The sequence below is a fragment of the Neopsephotus bourkii genome, unplaced genomic scaffold, assembly GCF_033783945.1.
Source record: "Neopsephotus bourkii isolate Nb327-2 ecotype Australia unplaced genomic scaffold, CSIRO-AGI_Nbou_v1 NB_1792, whole genome shotgun sequence".
Lineage (NCBI taxonomy): Eukaryota > Metazoa > Chordata > Aves > Psittaciformes > Psittacidae > Neopsephotus > Neopsephotus bourkii.
This window is the reverse complement of record NW_026902266.1, coordinates 11596671-11616024: the sequence shown is the minus strand read 5'-3', so window position 1 is coordinate 11616024 and position 19354 is coordinate 11596671. Positions and strand designations below refer to the sequence as shown.

Genomic DNA, 19354 nt, shown 5'->3' with positions numbered 1-19354 from the left:
CCAAACCCCAACAAACAAAGATGAAGGCAAAGGTCTGGATATGGATCAATTCTTTCACACAAGTAAGTGTGATCAGGAGTCACACCTCTTCTAGGTAATATATACTAGCAGCTATCTAATCGACATGGCAATTAAGCTAGCTTCTGACAGCAGATTAAACTGAGTTTATTATGTATTTACTAAATTAATTTTCTTCAAAGAACTGCTGCATGGTAAACATTTCATGACACACAAAACACATGATATTTCAACTTGGCAGATACAACAAAGCTAAGATAAAGCTTTCAAAAGTCATGGTGGCTGTTGAATTACATTTTAACATCAGTAAACAACACTAGCAAACAATCTTCATTTTTCTTAACTCTCGCAGAAGGTCAGCTCTTTGGAACACCATATGATAAGATATTTAAAAAGTTTAACTTTACTGCAGAATCCTGACTAGGTAAGAAAAGCAGTCATGATGACACTGATTCTGTGGTAGTTTAGGAAGGAAGTTATCTTGTAGTAAAAGTACAAGGCCAGTAACGTATCTGACATGGTCAGAGGCAATTTCAACTAACACTGAATAAAGACAGTTTTGGGAAGAAAATGTACACCATGCACATATGTCCAGTGATGGGAATACTGAAGACAACCTCAACCTATTAAAAACCTGTTGGCTCAGGATAAAGCTGCATGAGAGTGTGAAAAGGAAAACCACATTATTTGCCAGATGGACCTAATGGGACAGTTCTAAATACTGCTTGTCATTTAGTCACTAGCTCTCACATTCTGGAGCTACTCAAAGCAAAAGCAGTTCTATTATCACCTCCTTAGGACTTCAATTTGGCTATCAGGCTCCTGGCTTTGTCGGTATTTAGAAACTGAATGGATTCATTTGGAAAATCAGGTGCTTACTATTCTTCTTCCTAACCCTATATTTTATTTAAAATATGAGAACATATGGTTATGGGGTATTTTTTTGTAGGGGAGCCAAGCTTATTAGAATAGTTTTGTTGCATGACTAAGAGCTTCTAGTTCTAGAAGTAAGAAACACTTCAAAAAACATTTATCACCATCTTACCTGTACTGCAATTTGTGTTCCATTTGATGTAGCCAACAATGTGACAGGTCTGGTTTCTGTAGTCACTAAATGGTGCCCATGTTGCTGATGTCCCATGTCTGATGGGGCGCTATGAAATGCTGCTAAGTCTTGAGCCACAATAGCAACCTTCAATACCAAAGGAAGAGAATCAACTGGATGACAGATCTGTTACAATGGTTATCTTCAAAGTTAAATTCAAAGCTGTGATCATGCATGAGCATAATTTATTGTGTAAAAGATAATATGTTTTAAGAAAGGTTGCCATCATTGTGTTCTCAAAGTTACCTGTTAGCTCTCAAAATACGAATTTTGTGAGAATTGCACAGAAATTCAGTAAATGTGTCTATAAGCCTGTGGTTATTTATACACAGAGAGCGTAGTGATAATAAGTATAGTCATTTTCATCTGGTGCATTTTTCAAATAGTGGAATCCATTATTAAGTTAAAGTTTTAAAATGATTCACTATATTTCTACTTTAAAAGCTAGGTATTGTACTTGTGTATTAAGAACAAACCCACAAATACATACTTACACAAATGCTTCTTATCTGCCAAATTAACTACAGTCCCATAATACTGATAATGTTACAGTTCATACTGGATTCTGTTCTTAGTTCTGCCACTCATTGACTATGTGACTTTGGGGAAAACACTTAACATTTCCAGGTCTTATTTTACATGCATGCACCTAAATGAAATGCCAGACTGGTACCTTATTTTTTTTCTTGGTGGCCAATTTTTTTTAGAACATTCTTTTGATGTATAGCAGTGGAATAAAACATATCCTATGTATGAGTGTGAATATGAATAATCATTCCCTTTATGTGAAAGGAATGCTATGGCCAGGTGTTGAAAACTGCTTTATTTAGGTAAATCCATGTGAATGACAGAACTGTGATGGCTTAGATAGAATCATAGAACAGTTAGGGTTGGAAAGGACCTTAAGGTCATCAAGTTCCAAGTGCGCTGCCATGGGCAGAGTCACCATACACTAAACCATGTTACCCAAGACTCCATTCAGACTGGCCTTGAACACTGCTGGGGATGGAAGCATTCACAGCTTCCTTGGGCAACCCATTCCAGCGCCTCACCACTCTCACAGTAAAGAACTTCTTCCTTATATCTCACCTAAACTTCCCCTGTTTAAGTTTGAACCCGTTACCCCTTGTCCTATCACTACAGTCCCTAATGAAGAGTACCTCCCCAGCATCCCTATAGGCCCCCTTCAGATACTGGAAGGCTGCTACGAGGTCTCCATGCAGCCTTCTCTTCTCCAGGCTGAACAGCCCCAACTTTCTCAGCCTGCCTTCATATGGGAGGTGCTGCAGTCCTGATCATCCTTGTGGCCCTTCTCTGGACTTGTTCCAACAGATCCGTGTCCTTTTCATGTTGAGGACACCAGAACTGCACACAATACTCCAAGTGAGGTCTCACGAGAGCAGAGTAGAGGGGCAGGATCACCTACTTCGACCTGCTGGTCACGCTTCTTTTGATGCAGCCCAGGATACAGTTGTTTTTTTGGGTTGCAAGCGCACACTGAATCTGGCTCATATTCAGTTTCTCATCAGCCAACATCCCCAAGTCCTTCTCTGCACAGCAAAGATGCCTATTTTAGATCTTCCTATAAAGGAAAATTACACATCTACACAGGATTATATCTTACCTGCTGTCCTTCAGTGCCTTCAGCAGTAACCATTGCTACAGAATGTGTTCCTGCAGAAGAGATGACGGCATCATGGGCAGGTACTGTGATGGTGGTGCCATCTTGTGTTACCATAGTGATAGTATTGCCAATGGCCTGCATATCTGCCTGGGTTATGTTGACCTGAAACACAGAATAGTTCCTCAACTAAAAGAAGAAGGTTTAATTGCTGTTCAAGGCATACCTAGTCTTAGTTTTTGGCAACATAATGTATATTTTTAAGTAAGGTTTAAAAAAAAAACAAAACAAAACAAAACTTGATGATAAGCATTTGAAGAGTAACAGCATATATCAAACAAATTCCTGCTAGTTGGTTCAGCAGGAATATTCCTGGCTAACTTAATTTCTTCATTTGAAACAAAATGTGTAGCAATCCAGAACAAAAAGCCTACTAATAATAGGGGCAAAGTCTTTTAAGCTGGTCATAATTAATATACTGGCCAAAAGATACAGTAGCATTATTCCACATCCTGACCAGCATGCTCATGCATTCCTCGAGAACCACCGTCACTCTTTGGCCAATTCCCAGTCTTAGACAAAGAGGCATCATCACATTCATCTTACTGATCAGGACCTAACATTCCATGACCTTTCAGACACGATTATCTGTTTACAGAAATAAAAATGTGGCTCTCAGTAACAAGAAAAAGAATGCATACTTGTGCCCAGAGACTGCAACTCCATGTTATTCAGATCATACCCCAAATAAATGTGTGATACGTTATCTATGCGTCTCACACAATGGACAATATCATTCAACGCAGTAACACTTGACACATGTGATCTCAACAGAAACGCTAAAGGCCCTCCTAGGGCTTAGAATTTAAGCCACAAATAAACAACAGAAAATTAACAATATAAATTACTAATGTCTCCAGTATAAACACATTAGGGCATCAGATAAATGACTTCATGTCTAATTTACAAGGTAATAAAACATCTGAGAACTATAAGTCAAACTGAAGGATAACTTAAATAAATGCAAGAACTCTGTGTCAAGACTTCTGGCCTTCATTTTAGAGGGTAAAAATGCCAGTTACTTAGTGCTGCTGCAATGTTCAAGGCTGGTAATATTTAATTTTCAGTTTGAATTTAGGAGATATCTTACATATGCTACTGGCATTTTAGCTACGTTTCCAGCTAAGATATAAACTTTTTCCCATATGCCTTCAATATATTATCATAGCTAAACAAATGAGTTGTGCTGAAATCCCCTCTTAATAAAATTTCATTAAAAACCTTAAAAAAAAACATATCCTTGGGAATCCTTAAAAAAAATATATCCATACGAATTTTCAAGTGGGGGTAGTTCAAAGCATTCCTTAATCTCGTTTATGTTAAAAATGGTAAGAACTGCACAATACCAAACAGCTTGTAAAGCAGGCAGCTGGACTAAAAACATTTCCCAGCCCTCCATCCCAACAAAGTACATGCAGACAAAACAACAGTGAAGATGACTGTCAGATATTAATATATTGTATTGATTAAGGAATTCTGAGAAACCTCAGAAACTAGGCTGTAACAATTGTTATGCCTGCTTTAATAGTGACAAAGATAAAAGGATAACAAAAAAAAAAAAAAATCAAGCTCTGTATTAATGCAGTTTCGGATATCAGAATATGGGGTTTAATTTAGGTATTCCACAGGAGGCTCAACCCTAAACATATCTTAACTCAGCTCCAGAAAAGCTTCTGTTCTAAAGAAACCCACATACGTATTGACCAAGAATCCCAACTGATCTTAGAAAGCACATGAGTATCTGCAACACCTGCCTCAATTCTCAATGTATTTTTGTCAGCTCTTCAACACTGTTTACTTACATGTTGCGTTCCATCCTGGGATATTAGTGCTACTTGCTGACCTAATCCTGACTGAGTAACTGTAGCAACCTGTGCAGAAATTACATCTTCTCCATCTACACCTGTCACATAGGTTATTTGGGAACCTTTGAGAACATCTTCACCTTGACCTATTTGATACAAAGAAGGCAAAAGGGTAGTTTACATACTCCAGATGCTACCAGGAAAGCAAATGACAAGGGTTAAATGCCAGCCTGGTCTGAAGGTCTTAAACACTCCAACAGAAAAATTAATAGTGGAAAGAGGAGAAAAATAAAAGCAAGTCAGAAAGTCTGTTTTAGGAACACGGGGTATAATTTTTTAGCAGTGAGTTTTAATACACAAATACTATATATAAAGAAAATATACACTGAGTTTATTAGCAAATATTGAAATGGTGACAAGCATTTCTAATTAATTAATTATATGCTAACCTCTCCATACAAGATGTTCCATGCAAACACAACTGGCAGTTTTTAAAGAGTTATTAATTAACAAACATACAGAAGAACACAGGGATGCCTTTGTGTGACTTAAATTCAGTATCTTAATGAATGTTTAACCTCAGCAAATGAATCTTATAATTCCCTTAAAAGGAATTGGATTCCAGCAGATCTGCTTGAGGCATTCAGTGCAGTTTCCCACATACATGTAGGAAAACAACTTATTTGACCAAAACAGTTTGTACACTTATTTCCAATCTTCAGTCACATGTAAAAATCACATTTGACAAATGGTATTTGTCTTATTACAGTACTTGCTTCAGTCTGATCTTTAATAGCCATAGGATTCAGTACTCATGATACCATGAGTACTACAGCAAATGAACTTATTTTCATCTTTGCTCCTAGGACAGTTTACATAAACTGCTATTAACCACAGCAAAACCAGCACAGTATCAGAATAGTGCAGCGCCTTTGCACCTGCACAAAAGACCGTCACCAAGCATGGTGTTCTAGATACACTCTTAGAAAAATACCCAAGAAAAATTCAGTAGCTTGCAAGCAGAAGCATTTTAGATACTCCCAGGTCACTCCCCACATTCATTTTTATAGCAGTTTTGCTCGGACTGCATATCAAATTTCTCTTATCTCCAGAACTGCTGTGAATGAGTTTATGATCTGGTCAATTACTCTCTCAGTTTCTGTCTACAAGTTGCCCACCAGACTAACAAGTCCTACAAAGAAGTTAAATAACTTTATTAAGTGCTTCAGATTTTTATCTACGCCTTCATTTCCTTCGTTATAAAAAACCCCAGCAAAATATTATCCAGCCCTTTTTTTTTTACAACACAAGATTACACAACTAAAACTCTAACCTGGAGGTGGCTCAAAAAAAGCCTCTTGTTCTTCTTCAATGGGTTCTGTGTCATTGTGCGCTGTCCGCTTATGCATAGCAAGTGTAGAAATCTGCTTGTATGTTTTCCCACAGTGATTACAGTTATATGGTTTGGAATGAGTATGTACAACATGATGCTTGTATAAACTAGAGTACTCTGTAAAACGTTTGTCACAACCAGGAACTGTACAGACATAGGGCTTCTCCCCTGTATAGAAAACAAAAGGGATAAAGAGAACTTTATTCAGGATGCACAGAAAAAATAGTCAACAAGTGATATTTGGTGACACAACTTCATTACCAACCATATGTCAATTTCAAAGCCAACAGTGAAGATCAAGCTCACAGAGTTTATCAATGCAGCTTCTCACTGTCCTTTGTGTAGAACAACTGCCACTAAAACTTGGCCCCTTTTCTCTCCATTCCATCTAAAACATCCTTCTGATGAAGACAGAAGGATACAGGCTGAAAGCTGCAATGTCGGTTTAGCGTCGTATTGAGAATTTTTGGTCTATTACTACTGGAAGCCCCACACTTCTCCTGAGTAATCAGGTATGTTGATACCCTAGCACAATTTCTCTTACTTTTGAGTCTTTAAGCTCTGAAGAAAGCTTATGGGAAGCATATGTTTAAACAATTATGGTTTCATATAAAACCAGCTTTCATTTAAAAGTCAATGAAACACATGTCCAAATTGTGAACTAAAAAGATTATCTGAGATACAAAACATACCTCTATGAAACCTGTCTGTACTTCCATAAAATACCTAAGGCTACAAGATTATACAGCTATCACTGGCTTTTACATTTTAAAACCTTTGAATCTGTGCTGATTATTTCTGCTAACCAATCAAGTTGGATATGTATTTTCACCTCTACTCTATAGAAAGGTTTTGACCACTGCTCCAGCAGCAAGGAAAATACAGCTGGGATGAAACAATGACTCACAATGATGAGCCCAAGTCATATTCAGACTTGTATTTTACTGTTATTTACTTAAGAAGCAGCTCACAATGGAGGCAAACCCTAGAACCATATAAGGATGTAGGCCAATGTCCACTGAAGATGAGGTTTTGCATTCATTTTAAAGAACTATGTATCCAAAACAAAATCATTCTGCCTTGACAGCAAGGCAGGAAACCTAACTGCTTAACTGTCCTCAGCTCAGGTTAGACAAGCCCAAATAAAAGTGCCAAGCCAGGTCACATAAACATGACCAAACCCAATTACAACGTACCAAAAAATTGTTCACAAGGAGAATGACAAAGCCTTTCCCAAGCAGATTCCACTTCAAAATACAAAACATCACTCATATACCTGTGTGTATTCTCACATGATTCTTATAATTAGTTGCACTGGCAAAAGCTCTCCCACATCCTGGCTCTGTACAGTAATAAGGCCTTTCGCCCGTATGTGTCCTGATGTGAACCTTTCTAATATTAGATGTTGTGAATGACCTGCCACATCCTTCAAATGGACACTTAAAGGGCCTTTCACCTGAAAAATAAAGAAAAAATGGCACACATGCAAAAATTACAAAAGAACAAAAATCTTAAATTATATTCAAGACTGAATGTAGGAATCTAAAGCTACCTAATTCTCTCTTTGAGACCCAGTCAGAAACATGAACATGCCACTGTGGAGTGTTATACCGTTTAGCCAAAATTGTCAAAATTCAGGAAAATCATATTATCTGTAAACTAAATTATGAAGTATTTAGACTAATACTTTGTGATATATAAAACAGACTCAATTGCTTGGATTAGCTTCCACACTGTCCATATTCTAACATGTATTGAACACCACCCTCCCATTCATTCATACATACATACATTACCCAAAATAAGTATATCATAACATTTTTACATTTGTCAATTGTCATTCATAAAAAAAAAAAAGAAAAAAAACACCCACAAAAACTCCTTCATGATTTAATGATACATGAATCATAAATCCTTTATGATTAAAAGATACAAGTGGATTAGTAAAACTCATTATAGAGAACACTCTTTAAGGACAGATAGCCCTGAAAATCATTTCAACCCCCAAAAGCAATCACAAATACAGGTTATTTTAAAATAACTATTAATGCAATGTAAATCTAAGCAGAAAAATTTAACATCATTGCACCAAAACATTTCAGTAGATAAGGCCAACCCCTGTCTAATATCCCAATACCCCTGACGTTTCAGGCCTATTAAAGCACACAGAGCAGGAGAGTGAAGGGGGTTAACTGTGCTGTCCTGTTGTAATTTAACACTTCCTACAGCTATGTAGGTTCCACCCACTGTACTGCTTACCAAAAGGAAGAATCTGAGAACCAAAGACAGATTACCAGTACAGACATAACATTAAGTACTTAGAGACAGAGATAAAAAACAAAGTCCTGATAGAGACATTGATACCATGAAACTCTGAAGTAGTTAGCTCCTTGGCAGAGGAAACTATTCATTCCTTAGGGCAGCAGCTGCTTCAGCATATTTTTTAGCTTTCTGCCAAGAAAGTGTGTGTGTGTGCATTAAGCATACACACCTCAGTGTTGTGTTACCATAGCTCCCCTAATCCTTGCTTCAGCACAGGATCTCAAATCAAGCCTGAAAAGAGCAGGGCTGCAGTCAACCCTGCCAACAACAGACCCTGCCTTAGAAACTAGACCAGAAGATTCTTAAAGAATGCCCACAAGAATGTCATCCAACCGGTTGGTGAAGTTTCTAATGCACTTGTTAGAAAAGAAACCTGTTTCCAGGTAACAGAGATTTCTAGCACTAGAAATGCAAAGCAAGTCAGAAGCTTTCAAGCTCTACCCCACAGCAGCTGCGAGGAATCATCTACTGCAGCTTTTCTGATACTAGAATAGTATGTCTAGGGAAGTCATAGAGGACCCTGGGCAAGCATTTGACAGCAAGAGGAAGCAAGACTGGACTACCACTGAAAAAGAGGGAAAGAACACTGGCTAAAACAGGCAGAAAATGAAGGAAGTGCTACCCTTCCCTACACGATAAAGGAATGCAAAGTTTTGGGAGCCCTGTGAGAGTGAGCAGAGCCCAGACTTGCCTCCATCAGGTGCACTGTTGGAGCTTGCATAGAGGTGTATGCTCATACACCTCTCCATCCATCTGCTCTAAGGACTTGGTGCAGTTTTCTCTTTTTTTTTTTGTTTCCTGAAACTACCCATGCATCTAAAAAATGACTCCCCTGAACTCCAGTCCCTGGACTGCTGGGAGCTTATAACTGTATTATTAATATTGTTTAAATTTGTAAATGGTTACACATGGCTGGATCAAGTCCTTTGCCTCCACTGCTAGATTACATGAAAGTGATTAAATTATTATCCAACTTCTGTGGCCATAAAGAAGTAAAGAAAACATTCTACAGCTAATCAAGTTGTGCATACCATGGAAGTCTTCTAGTTCATGGTCTGTACTTGATGTACTACATAATGTCAAACAGTTCTAGAACTGAAAACAGATAACAGTTTGTCTTCATTCTGATGACCAATTTAACATCAAAACAGCACTAATCTCAACAGACTGTCCTTGAATACAGAGGTCCAGCAGAATTTTTATTGCCTGCTTTTATCCTCGCCTAATTTGTTCTTTTTAATATGAGGAAAAAATATTTCTTTTTCTCTTTTTTCCTCTCCAAGATTCAGAAAGTTTAGTGGAAAAAAACGTTGGTGTTCTAGCAGGCTGGTAAATAAATGTAATAGAATAAGTGACAGATTATTCTTCCTACATAGGAGGTTTGGTGTTTGTTTTTTAATTGGAAACGTCAGGAACGGAAGAGACATTGTGGAAATTTGTTCACATATGTGTGCACCCATAGGGTTGGCCTTTGTCATGTATGCTGTCTAGAATTTACTGGTGTTTTGGCTTTCAAATTAATCTTTTTGAGACAAAACATCAGATGTTATATTTTATGGATGTGGATGTTTTGATAACAGCTGTTTTTCTGTGATGTTTTTGTTCATTCTTCTGCTGCAAGAAGGGAGGTCAGGGTAACAACAAACTCAGAACTGAAGACCTTCATGAAGCTGGCATGCAAGTTATTTTAAAGCACCAAAACTTAAGACCACTGCCATTTCTAAGAGGCAAGCCATATTATTGACGAAAAGCTCCATGTTCTGTTACAGTTGCAAATGAAACTGTAAAGGCATCAAGTAACTCAGTGACAATATAAGTGATACACTGACAGAAGTTAGTGCATTTGCAATAGCAGTGTGAATGCTTAAGCACTTTTTCCAAGATAAGCATGCTGGATTTGCAGTAAATGCTTACCATGCTGAAATGCTGTTTTGCTCACCAGGCTTCAGAAAGAGAATATACACAGGCTGATTTCATAAGTACAAAGTCACAGAATGAGCAAAGAAAAAAGTCCACTTAAGTAAAAAAAAAAGAAAGAAAAAAAAAAAAGGAAAAAAAAAAAAGGAGGGGTGACAATAGTACCTGTGTGGGTTCGGATATGTTTCTGCAGGTCTCCTGAAGTCTTGAATGACTTGGTGCAATTTTCTTCTGTGCACCGATAAGGCTTTTCACCAGTGTGTGTTCGGACATGACTTTTTAACCCATACCCTGAATATTAGAAAGGATGTTATAATTGTATAATCACAAAATTAGCATATCATAAACCATCGCCAGCAAAAGCTATGCTTGCCATTCCAATCAGGAAGCTCCCCGGTGAGTAAAATTTGCTCTTTCACTCTTGACAAGCTCTTCATTCTACCATACAGAGCAGCAGAAATCAAGATACAGTTTAGAAATTCTTTCATCCTTCATTTATGAAGAAATTACACTTCCATAATGCTTCTTCCCTTCAAAAGGATAAACTGTAATGATTATAATGTAGACAAATATGTATTTTGTCTTCTGAGGAAGCTGTATAATCTGTATTCCACATACTTTTTAATCTCTTACCAGTAATGTCATTAAAATGACAACTAATTATGTGCTTATACAAAAATCAGTACCATTAATGAAGTCATCACAAAAAGCACTACTGTTATCCAGGCTTTAATTATGTTAAACCATATTATTAACATCATCACGTATAGCTGCCAATTGACAGTAGTCACAGACACCCATTCCCTTTAAGATTACTTTTAGGAACTCATTGTCATCAAGAACTCTACCAGTCTAAAGCAAGCTTTGGATCAGGCCCTCGGTAAATTAATCCACAAAGACCATTTTACCAGGATTTTTCCTTCTGTACTTCCCTGAAAACATCATGACTAAAAAGCCCTGAAACAGTCATTTTAGAAATGTTCAATCTGTTGCATTGGAAAAGAATATTTCATTATGCAGTTTTGAAATCTCTTTACACACATAATGCAGTTAAATTTGGGTGCAACTGTTTAAGGATGGTTGTTTCCCTTTTGAACTTTCTCATCAGCCTTTCTTTTGCTTTTTTATATTCAAAGAAACAGTACTTCATGTATTAGCTGATTTTGTTGTTCTGTTTTGTAGGGTTTTTTTGTGGTTTTTTTTTTTTTTGTTGTTGATTTTTTTTTTAAAAAGACCTTAACTTTTCCAAGCATCATACTAGTTTGCATTCAAAGTAAAAGAATAAAATTTGAAGCAAGATTTGCTCTTTCACTTTCTTCCATATTTCATTCTTCATAACTGCATTTTGCGTAACAGAATTCAATCTCAGGAAGAGCATCATATATAAGCAGAGTAGCCTGCACGAAATGTACAGCTCACATCATGAGAAACATCGCTGATACAAATTCAATAAAGATCACTTAAAGCAGCTTCTTCCATCAAAGTTCCTGTTAAATGTGGAACAGATCAGGTACTTACCTCATACTAACAGGTTCAGCTTCTTATTATCACCTCAATTTATACTATTAGTTAAGAAATGACTATTTAAAAAAAATAAGAATCTGACTATAGCATTACAAGTGAACAGTAAGGGAAAATGCCAGATGTTTCATGTCCTTCCTCCTTCAATAAGTAAGAGTTAAATCCCCTGTACTTTCTACACTAGCTGAAATTATGACCTTTTTTTTTTTTTACTGCAGTTCTCCGAACCAGATTTTTAGCAGTTTAAAAAAGGCAGTATTAAAAACTTACTTTAAACAAGCACTAGCAAGCAGGAGGAGCTACTCTATAAAAGATTACCTGTTGCAAAGGCTTTGCCACATCCAGGATGTTCACACTGATATGGCCTGTCTCCTGTGTGTGATCTTTCATGCACCTGTCAAGACATCCAATATACTTACTTAATGAAGTGTTGTATTTGATTATTTCAACACAAAAACAGTTCATTCTCAAATACAATGTGCTTTATTTCTCTTTGTATGATTCACATTCAAGTGTCTTCTTTTTAAATCAGTGAGGATTAAAAAAAAAGTGACTGTTTTCCCTAAAACTAAGTATGTTTTACATTTCTGTAAATACACACAGAGTTGCCATCATAAAAGTACATTGAAGACAGTATGCAAACATGCCTCAGAGCCCACTGTCTGATTTTTTTCTACTCCACTGAGCACTTCTAATGATCCTCTTACATTTCATGAAGCCTCTACAGCAAGGACACAATTTCAGCTCAGGATCCACAGAGTCAACTACTCACTGTCTCCAGTGTTTTGTCAGAGACAAGGCAGCACTGCAAGGAGTTTACTTCATTGGCAAGTGATCACCTCAGCCTAAGCTGGAATGTGAACAGCTCTACACCTTTACTGTTTCAATAATTCCATTACTGAATTTAAAAAAGGAAGTTTCCACCTGTAAAGAAAAGATGTTCCAGCTTTTCACTTTGAATGTTGGATGGTTTTGAAGAGTTAAACTTTGTATCATGATGGCAAAAATCTTCCCAAAACATCAGAATTTTTGCATGATTGTGCAAATACTGAAAGGAGATAGGGCGAACAGTGGATTTCAGAATTTCTGGGACACTGCTTTTAGAAATTATCTCAACAAGACATTTCTTACGTGCTGGCAGTACAGGAGCCTAACATGATCCTACACCTGCAACTGTCCAAAACACTGAGCAAAATCAGCAAGGCACCTGGGGCAACCAATTATTGGATATCAAAAAATCAATCCAATGAACATTTGATAAAACCAGCACAATTATGACTACCTCTCTGTTAATTTCTATTACTTTTAACCACATAATCATGCCTGCAAAGTAACAACACTCATTTTACATCTCATCACCTTAAGATGGTGAGCTGTTGTGTATAGTTTGCCACAGCCATCATAGTCACAGCGAAAGGCTTTCTCTCCACTTGGCTGAGATTTTGTATTCACTCGTGTTCCATGTCCTTGCAAGACAATCTTAAGTTTAAAACAAAACAAAATACAAGAGATCAGAAGAGTCACACATTTCATTTTGTTATCAAGCCACAGCTGATTCTGACAGGTTTTCTTTTCTCTCTCTCTCTGCTATACCATGTATTTCTTAGTCCTCAATAAATAAATGAAAAGCATAACTTCTGATGAAAAGAAGCTGTAAAATATACTTACTTGTAGCTAGCAAATTTAAATGCATGCATTAATTAGCAAAATAATAACAAAGATGAAGTAATTTGAAATATAAGCCCAGTGGCAAGATGACCAAATTAATAGACAGAAGAAGCTTAAGTTACATTGGATACAGGATCCCTTCCTAAGGGAGATTAACCATAAATCAGACCACCTTCAAAGGTAAGTTCATGCAAAGGCCAAACAATAATTAAATGCACTTATAATAAACACTTTTTGAAAAAGAAGGAAAGTATTTTGCTGTTTTTCAGTGATGCATGTGTTTTGATCAAACTAACTGGAGCAATTTGAGCTAGGTTCTACTCTTCTTTCTGGCATGACACAACAGGAAAACATACAGAATAGTTTTGCAGTGCAAACCCCTTTTAAAGGCTTCTTCACGCAGACTGAAGAAAGAGGCAGAAACCCAAATGTAAACATTTTAATACAACTTTACACAAATTAATCCAGACTTTTTTAAAACATCTGTCCTTTTAAACCTCCCCTTTTCTTATGGAGAAGTGTGTTCAGAGTATTTGTAAGGATGGAAACTCCTGAAAGCTGCCCCCAGCCTTCATACTCTCAACTAATTCTTCTTATTAAGTATGAGGTCCAGCACTGTCTCACCTTGCCAATGCTCAATAACCTGCTTTAGGTTACCAGTTGCCATCCCTGAATCCCAGAAAGCTCCTTGATTTTACGTGCCCTGTTATGATGCTCTTCCAGCAGATACTGAGTTGGTTAAAATCCCCCATGAAAACCTGGGCCTGTGAACATGAGGCTTCTTACAGTTCTCTGAAGAAAGCCTCATCATCTTTCTGATCAGGCACTCTGCAGCAGGCAGCACCATAATGCCACGCACACTGCTCTGCCAGCTAATCCTGACCCATCAGCTCTTGACTGGCTTATCACTTATCCCAAACCAGAGACCTATGCAGTCCTGCTGTTCTCGTATGAAGAACATCTCCCCCTCCTCTCTTCAGTTCAGTTATCCTAACTATCCCACCACATGTCCCTCATCCTAACAAAAGTGTAGCCCTGCAATTGCAGATACACTTCTGATTCCTCATTCAGACAGACCAGGTATTTGATTGAGAACAACTTCCTATGGATTCTTCAGGGAGGATGTGCACTGTTACCTTCAGACTGTTCTTAAAACTGAAGATGCAAAGTCAAATGTGAAAATTTTAACCAACTGAAATGTACAACTCTACCACTTCAGAAAAGCTTCTCTGGAAAAATGGAGACAAACAACCTCATGACTCAAAAACTCCATTACTAATACTACTGTTTAACTTATGATATCATGAATCGTAAAAGTCACTTTAATACATTAAAGACTGTGAAGAGGAGGCTTGGTGGAGAACCTGCACTTGAGCACTGATTTGTTTTTTCTATCAGTAAACCTGCTAGTATTTGTTGTTTCATCATATAAAATATGCATATAGTTACTAAGATCTGATATAAAGCTGATGTATGCCAAAGATTAAAAGAAAATTACAACAGTTCTATAATCAATGTGCTAATATCTGTAAGAAAATAACCAGACATAATTTTAGGATTGATACAAAGAGGAGGGACAAATAAAAGAAATGGAACTCTTAGGAAAAGATTAACTGAACACTATGAGCATTTGTGTGTTAAAAAACTTTGCGTTTCTTCACAATACATTAGCTGGTATGATTTGAAGATTCATAAGAAATCAGTCAGCATTATCATTCAGCAAGGACAGATACAGCATCAAAATTACTATTCTTAGAAGACAGTATACGCTAAAGAAACAAAAAAATCAGAAGTTAGAAGGCACAAAGTCAGAAGAATGTAGCAAATAAAGCACCTTTGTAATAATGTGAAACATTGTGAGGAGCTGTGTACTTCAAAATAAATATAGCTAGACAAAATTTACCCCCCCTCCCCCTCCACTTTTAAAAGAAATTACAAATGCATCCTGAATTCAGACAGGTAATAGGAGAATAACAAAGGTAAAGATCTCAGGTACGACTTTTATATTGTATACACACAAACTTCAGTCACATAATTCTGCTTTTATTATGAACAGATGGGTATGGCAGGTTGGAAAGGTAATAGCGTGTGATATCCATTTGGGCATACAGTCTTTGTTTTCACATGTAGAAATCACAAAGAGGTTTTATGCTTTTTTCCTTTGGTGGAAAAAAATCTAACCACATGCAAGTCTGAACGACTACTTAAAAGTATGACATCTGTTCTGTTCTTGTGTTACCTGTGGACTTAAAACTTTATAAATATACACTTATTTAATACCATATCTAAATGTAAGACTGTTTTATCCAAAGTAATATATTCTTTCAGAATGAGTTACAACTAGGTACCTACTTAAATCAAGACATAAACATGATTAATATTTCCCTACATAACTGATAGTTTTGGGACCCTTCAGTTGGTCAGAATTTGAGACAGCCTCAATGCCTTTTGAAATACTAGACCTTGTTTTGTTTGGAACATATTATGCTTCATAAGATTGGCACATTTCCATGTGGCATCTATGTTGCCATACATGAATAAGATAAAGCCACCTCCAGATTAACTATGATTTGGGGCTAAGCCTGAAACCAACATGTAACTTGATAACAGTTACAGATAATTTAGCTTAATTGACTCTTACTTCCAGGTAAAATAAATCAAGATCTTATCTTACTCATCCTTGAAATTTGCATTTTGTTGGAGTTGTATCCCTATTCCAACACACAAGTGTGCAAAACCTCTAAACTTCTTGATTTCAGGAATATATTTCAATACCATAAATAACACATATTAACTATTCTCTCCTTTCACTGTCATGGCACACAGGCAACAGTAGGGTGTCTGTATCTTTAAATACTATGGGACCTAGCTTTAAAATAAAAATTAAGAATAGACACTTCTGAGGTAACTGTCAGAAGTAAGCATATAATTCTTCCTTTCACAGATACTGTATTTTACCTTGGAAGATATTTTTCCTCTTTGTCTAGTTCATTATCTCTTAAATCAGACAAAAAGGGAAAAAAATGAAATTACTTTTCCCTTTCTGATTGTAATTTAAGCATGTCAGGGAATAGAGTTTTATTATTATTTTGTTATTGGTCATAATTCTTTGAAGCCCAGAATATGTTTTTCCTTGTCATTTCCTTTAATAAAATATGTTATGATAACAAATACAATTCTCCTTACATAATTTTATAAAACAGAGATAAATGAAATAAAATCTTAAGAAGTTGCACCTGCATTTTCCATTGCCCTTTAAACTTTTAAGGTAATGTTTCTACATTAAAAAGGTTTTTTATACTTCTACGTATTAACAACATGAACACAAAGAAATGGAAGTATTTTTCTGCTGCTTTAAGCATTCACTAGGAGCAACATTCTTACCTACTGATAACTTACAAAATCTGCAATAAAAGTCAGGGGCTTTAACTGGGCACATGGAATAAAAAAAACATCACAAAAGAGAGAACAGCTCCAGACATGTGCCTTGAATTGTCTCTCTTGAGAAGAAAATACTTTATTAATTGAGTCAGCTTTGTTCTGCTTTAAAGAGTATAAAGAGTCAGTTCATTCTCTGGAAAAGAACTTCTGAAATGCTTACACTGATAAAATATTCAGGTCAGGTTGAAAAATAAGTCCAACATGACTTTTAATTACCTTTTAACAGAAACCCCCAGAAAACAGTAATCATTATAAGATCTTTTTAAAATCCTGTGAAAGGATCTTGTACAAAGTGAGACATATGACCTATCTGTATAGGTTTGAGATCTAAAATGCCTGAAAGGTAGCAGCAGACCCTACTTCATGGCCACACAGGACTATCATGCACATTGCTGGGCAAAGACGACAGAAGAAATACAGGTACCGGGCTACATACCTGCATTTTTTTATCTTGTTCATTTTCACCTATCATTCCTGTGCCACTAACACCATCATTTCCATCAATAGACACCTGAAAAACAAAATTGAAATGGAAAACAACATTTACAGATTACTTCTATTCATCTGAAAAACAGAGGGGTACAGACAGTTCCTGACTGTTTATTGTTTCATAGCTCTCTAGCTCCCTCTGGAAAACATGGTTATCCTACATTAGCATACATTAGCTCACAGGTAAGCTTACATTAGCTTACATGGAAATTACCACTTGTAGCACCTGCATTATACAATATGTCAAATGAGTATCTCAAAGTTGTCTTAAAACCAGGTAGGAAAAACTGCAAGAACAAAGTACGTTAAATTAATAGACTGAAAAAAGTATTACTTAATTTTACAATACTTCATTCTGACAAAAAAATAAAATGTTTACTTTTGTAATACAGATAGATCGCTACACTGTTAAGCAGAATTTACTTGTTTCGAACAGCACAACTCCTTTGTAATCGAAATACATAAGACAGTGTGTTACATCTCAATTTGAAATTACAACAGCTACTCAAATTAGTCAAACTACAACAGCTAAGCAAAACCTGTGTATTGCTCCCTAGGTTTATTTTAAAAAAACAGGAGGAAAAAAGTATTGCTGCTTTCCAAGGAGTTTAAAATATCTGAAAGAATATTAGATCTTAATTGGAAACTTTTATTTAAACAAAAAATACAACTACACAGTTTAAAAAAAACCCAAACCCTCACAAACTCTCTCACAACCATTAACTCAAAGAACAGTGACTTACTGGCCACTGTAGAAAAAACTAAAATATATTTTATGTAGTTTCCTTAATTGTCTCTGTATTGAGAAGAGGCATTCACAATACTCTGAATCCATGACACTCAAGCCTGAGACTGATGAACCTAAATCTAGTCTAAGTGATTTTATTTTACTCTAAAGTAGTTTGGAAGGAACACTGCCTCTGTTACGCTTGTACACTTAAGCCCTTCCACTAAGAAGGTCATAGCAGGCTCCTGCAGATGTTAATGGTTGTGTAAAGTATCTTGCTCAAAGCAACAGCTACCAACATTTCTCTTGAAGACTGAAGATGAACTTGTCCCATAAGAGGTTTTCATACTGTGCTATCTGTCTAAATTAGACCATTGTGAATTATATACTTTTGACAACTTTTAGCTAAAACACTAACAAGTGCCCATGCAGAAGAAAGTTTACATTAGGGAGACTGCAAAGACAGTCTGCAAGCAGGTAATTCTCAGGTGTTCCGGTTTTGTTTTAAATAAACAAAACAAGGCCCCTCCATTTTGTTGCCTTCTCCTGAAGAATTTTTGAAGGGAGGGGAAAGAGCCTTCACAGACAGGAGACTTGAATCAGTTTACCCTGAACTTCCTGTTGTTTGTTGAGAAAGAAACTGCTGACATGAAATTAAAAGTTAATCAATGCCACTTAAAACAAATGATCCAAATGGGATATGCATGCACATGTGTAGATATACACAAATCACAGGAACTGTACTTTGCCAGCAGCTGGGATATTGCAAGAAACAGCTTATGGAAGAAAAGTATGTGTTGTAACTCTTCGCAATTACATCACATGCCTTCTGACTTCATGCTGAGAGCAATGATGTCTTTCCTTGGTTGCTTTGGGAGGAAGGTCGCAATGACTTAGCCCAAAATTAAGAGGACTCTAGTTAAGTCCCCACAAGAGTACATGTACTCTGCAAGATGTGGAAAAGCATTACTATGCCTAAAGGAGAAGCAAGGGACAATGAAAAATGTATGTTTCACCACTTCCAGTGATCTTCTACGCATTCCTCCTGGATCTCTTTGCATGAACTCTCTTACAGAGTCTTAACACCGATCTTGGGCAGCCTACTGACCTTCACTATTTCTGCCTGTTATGTAGGAAAGCAGAGAAGAACCACCATTCTCCGAATCTGCGTTTAAAATTTTCTTCACCCTTTTAAGTTTTGAAGAGAAAATCTCTGAAGTTAAAAAATCCAAGACACCAAATTTTAAACTTCTTTTTTACAGTACTG

General features: G+C 36.6%; 1 protein-coding gene across 6 annotated transcripts in view; it reads right to left on the bottom strand.

Moving 5' to 3' along the window:
* ZNF143 (zinc finger protein 143) overlaps nucleotides 1–19354 on the bottom strand; it is a 41474-nt gene that overhangs the window by 2089 nt on the left and 20031 nt on the right. For 5 of the 6 annotated variants that reach the window (XM_061380445.1, XM_061380446.1, XM_061380448.1 and 2 more), the window contains 9 exons: nucleotides 17308–17382; nucleotides 13122–13241; nucleotides 12081–12156; nucleotides 10407–10532; nucleotides 7279–7458; nucleotides 5943–6170; nucleotides 4607–4755; nucleotides 2748–2909; nucleotides 1064–1210 (listed from right to left, as the gene is read on the bottom strand). In XM_061380445.1, the coding sequence (XP_061236429.1) occupies nucleotides 1064–1210; nucleotides 2748–2909; nucleotides 4607–4755; nucleotides 5943–6170; nucleotides 7279–7458; nucleotides 10407–10532; nucleotides 12081–12156; nucleotides 13122–13241; nucleotides 17308–17382 (1263 nt within the window). The remainder of the gene's footprint in view (nucleotides 1–1063; nucleotides 1211–2747; nucleotides 2910–4606; nucleotides 4756–5942; nucleotides 6171–7278; nucleotides 7459–10406; nucleotides 10533–12080; nucleotides 12157–13121; nucleotides 13242–17307; nucleotides 17383–19354) is intronic. The other variant, XM_061380452.1, reaches the window with a different exon arrangement.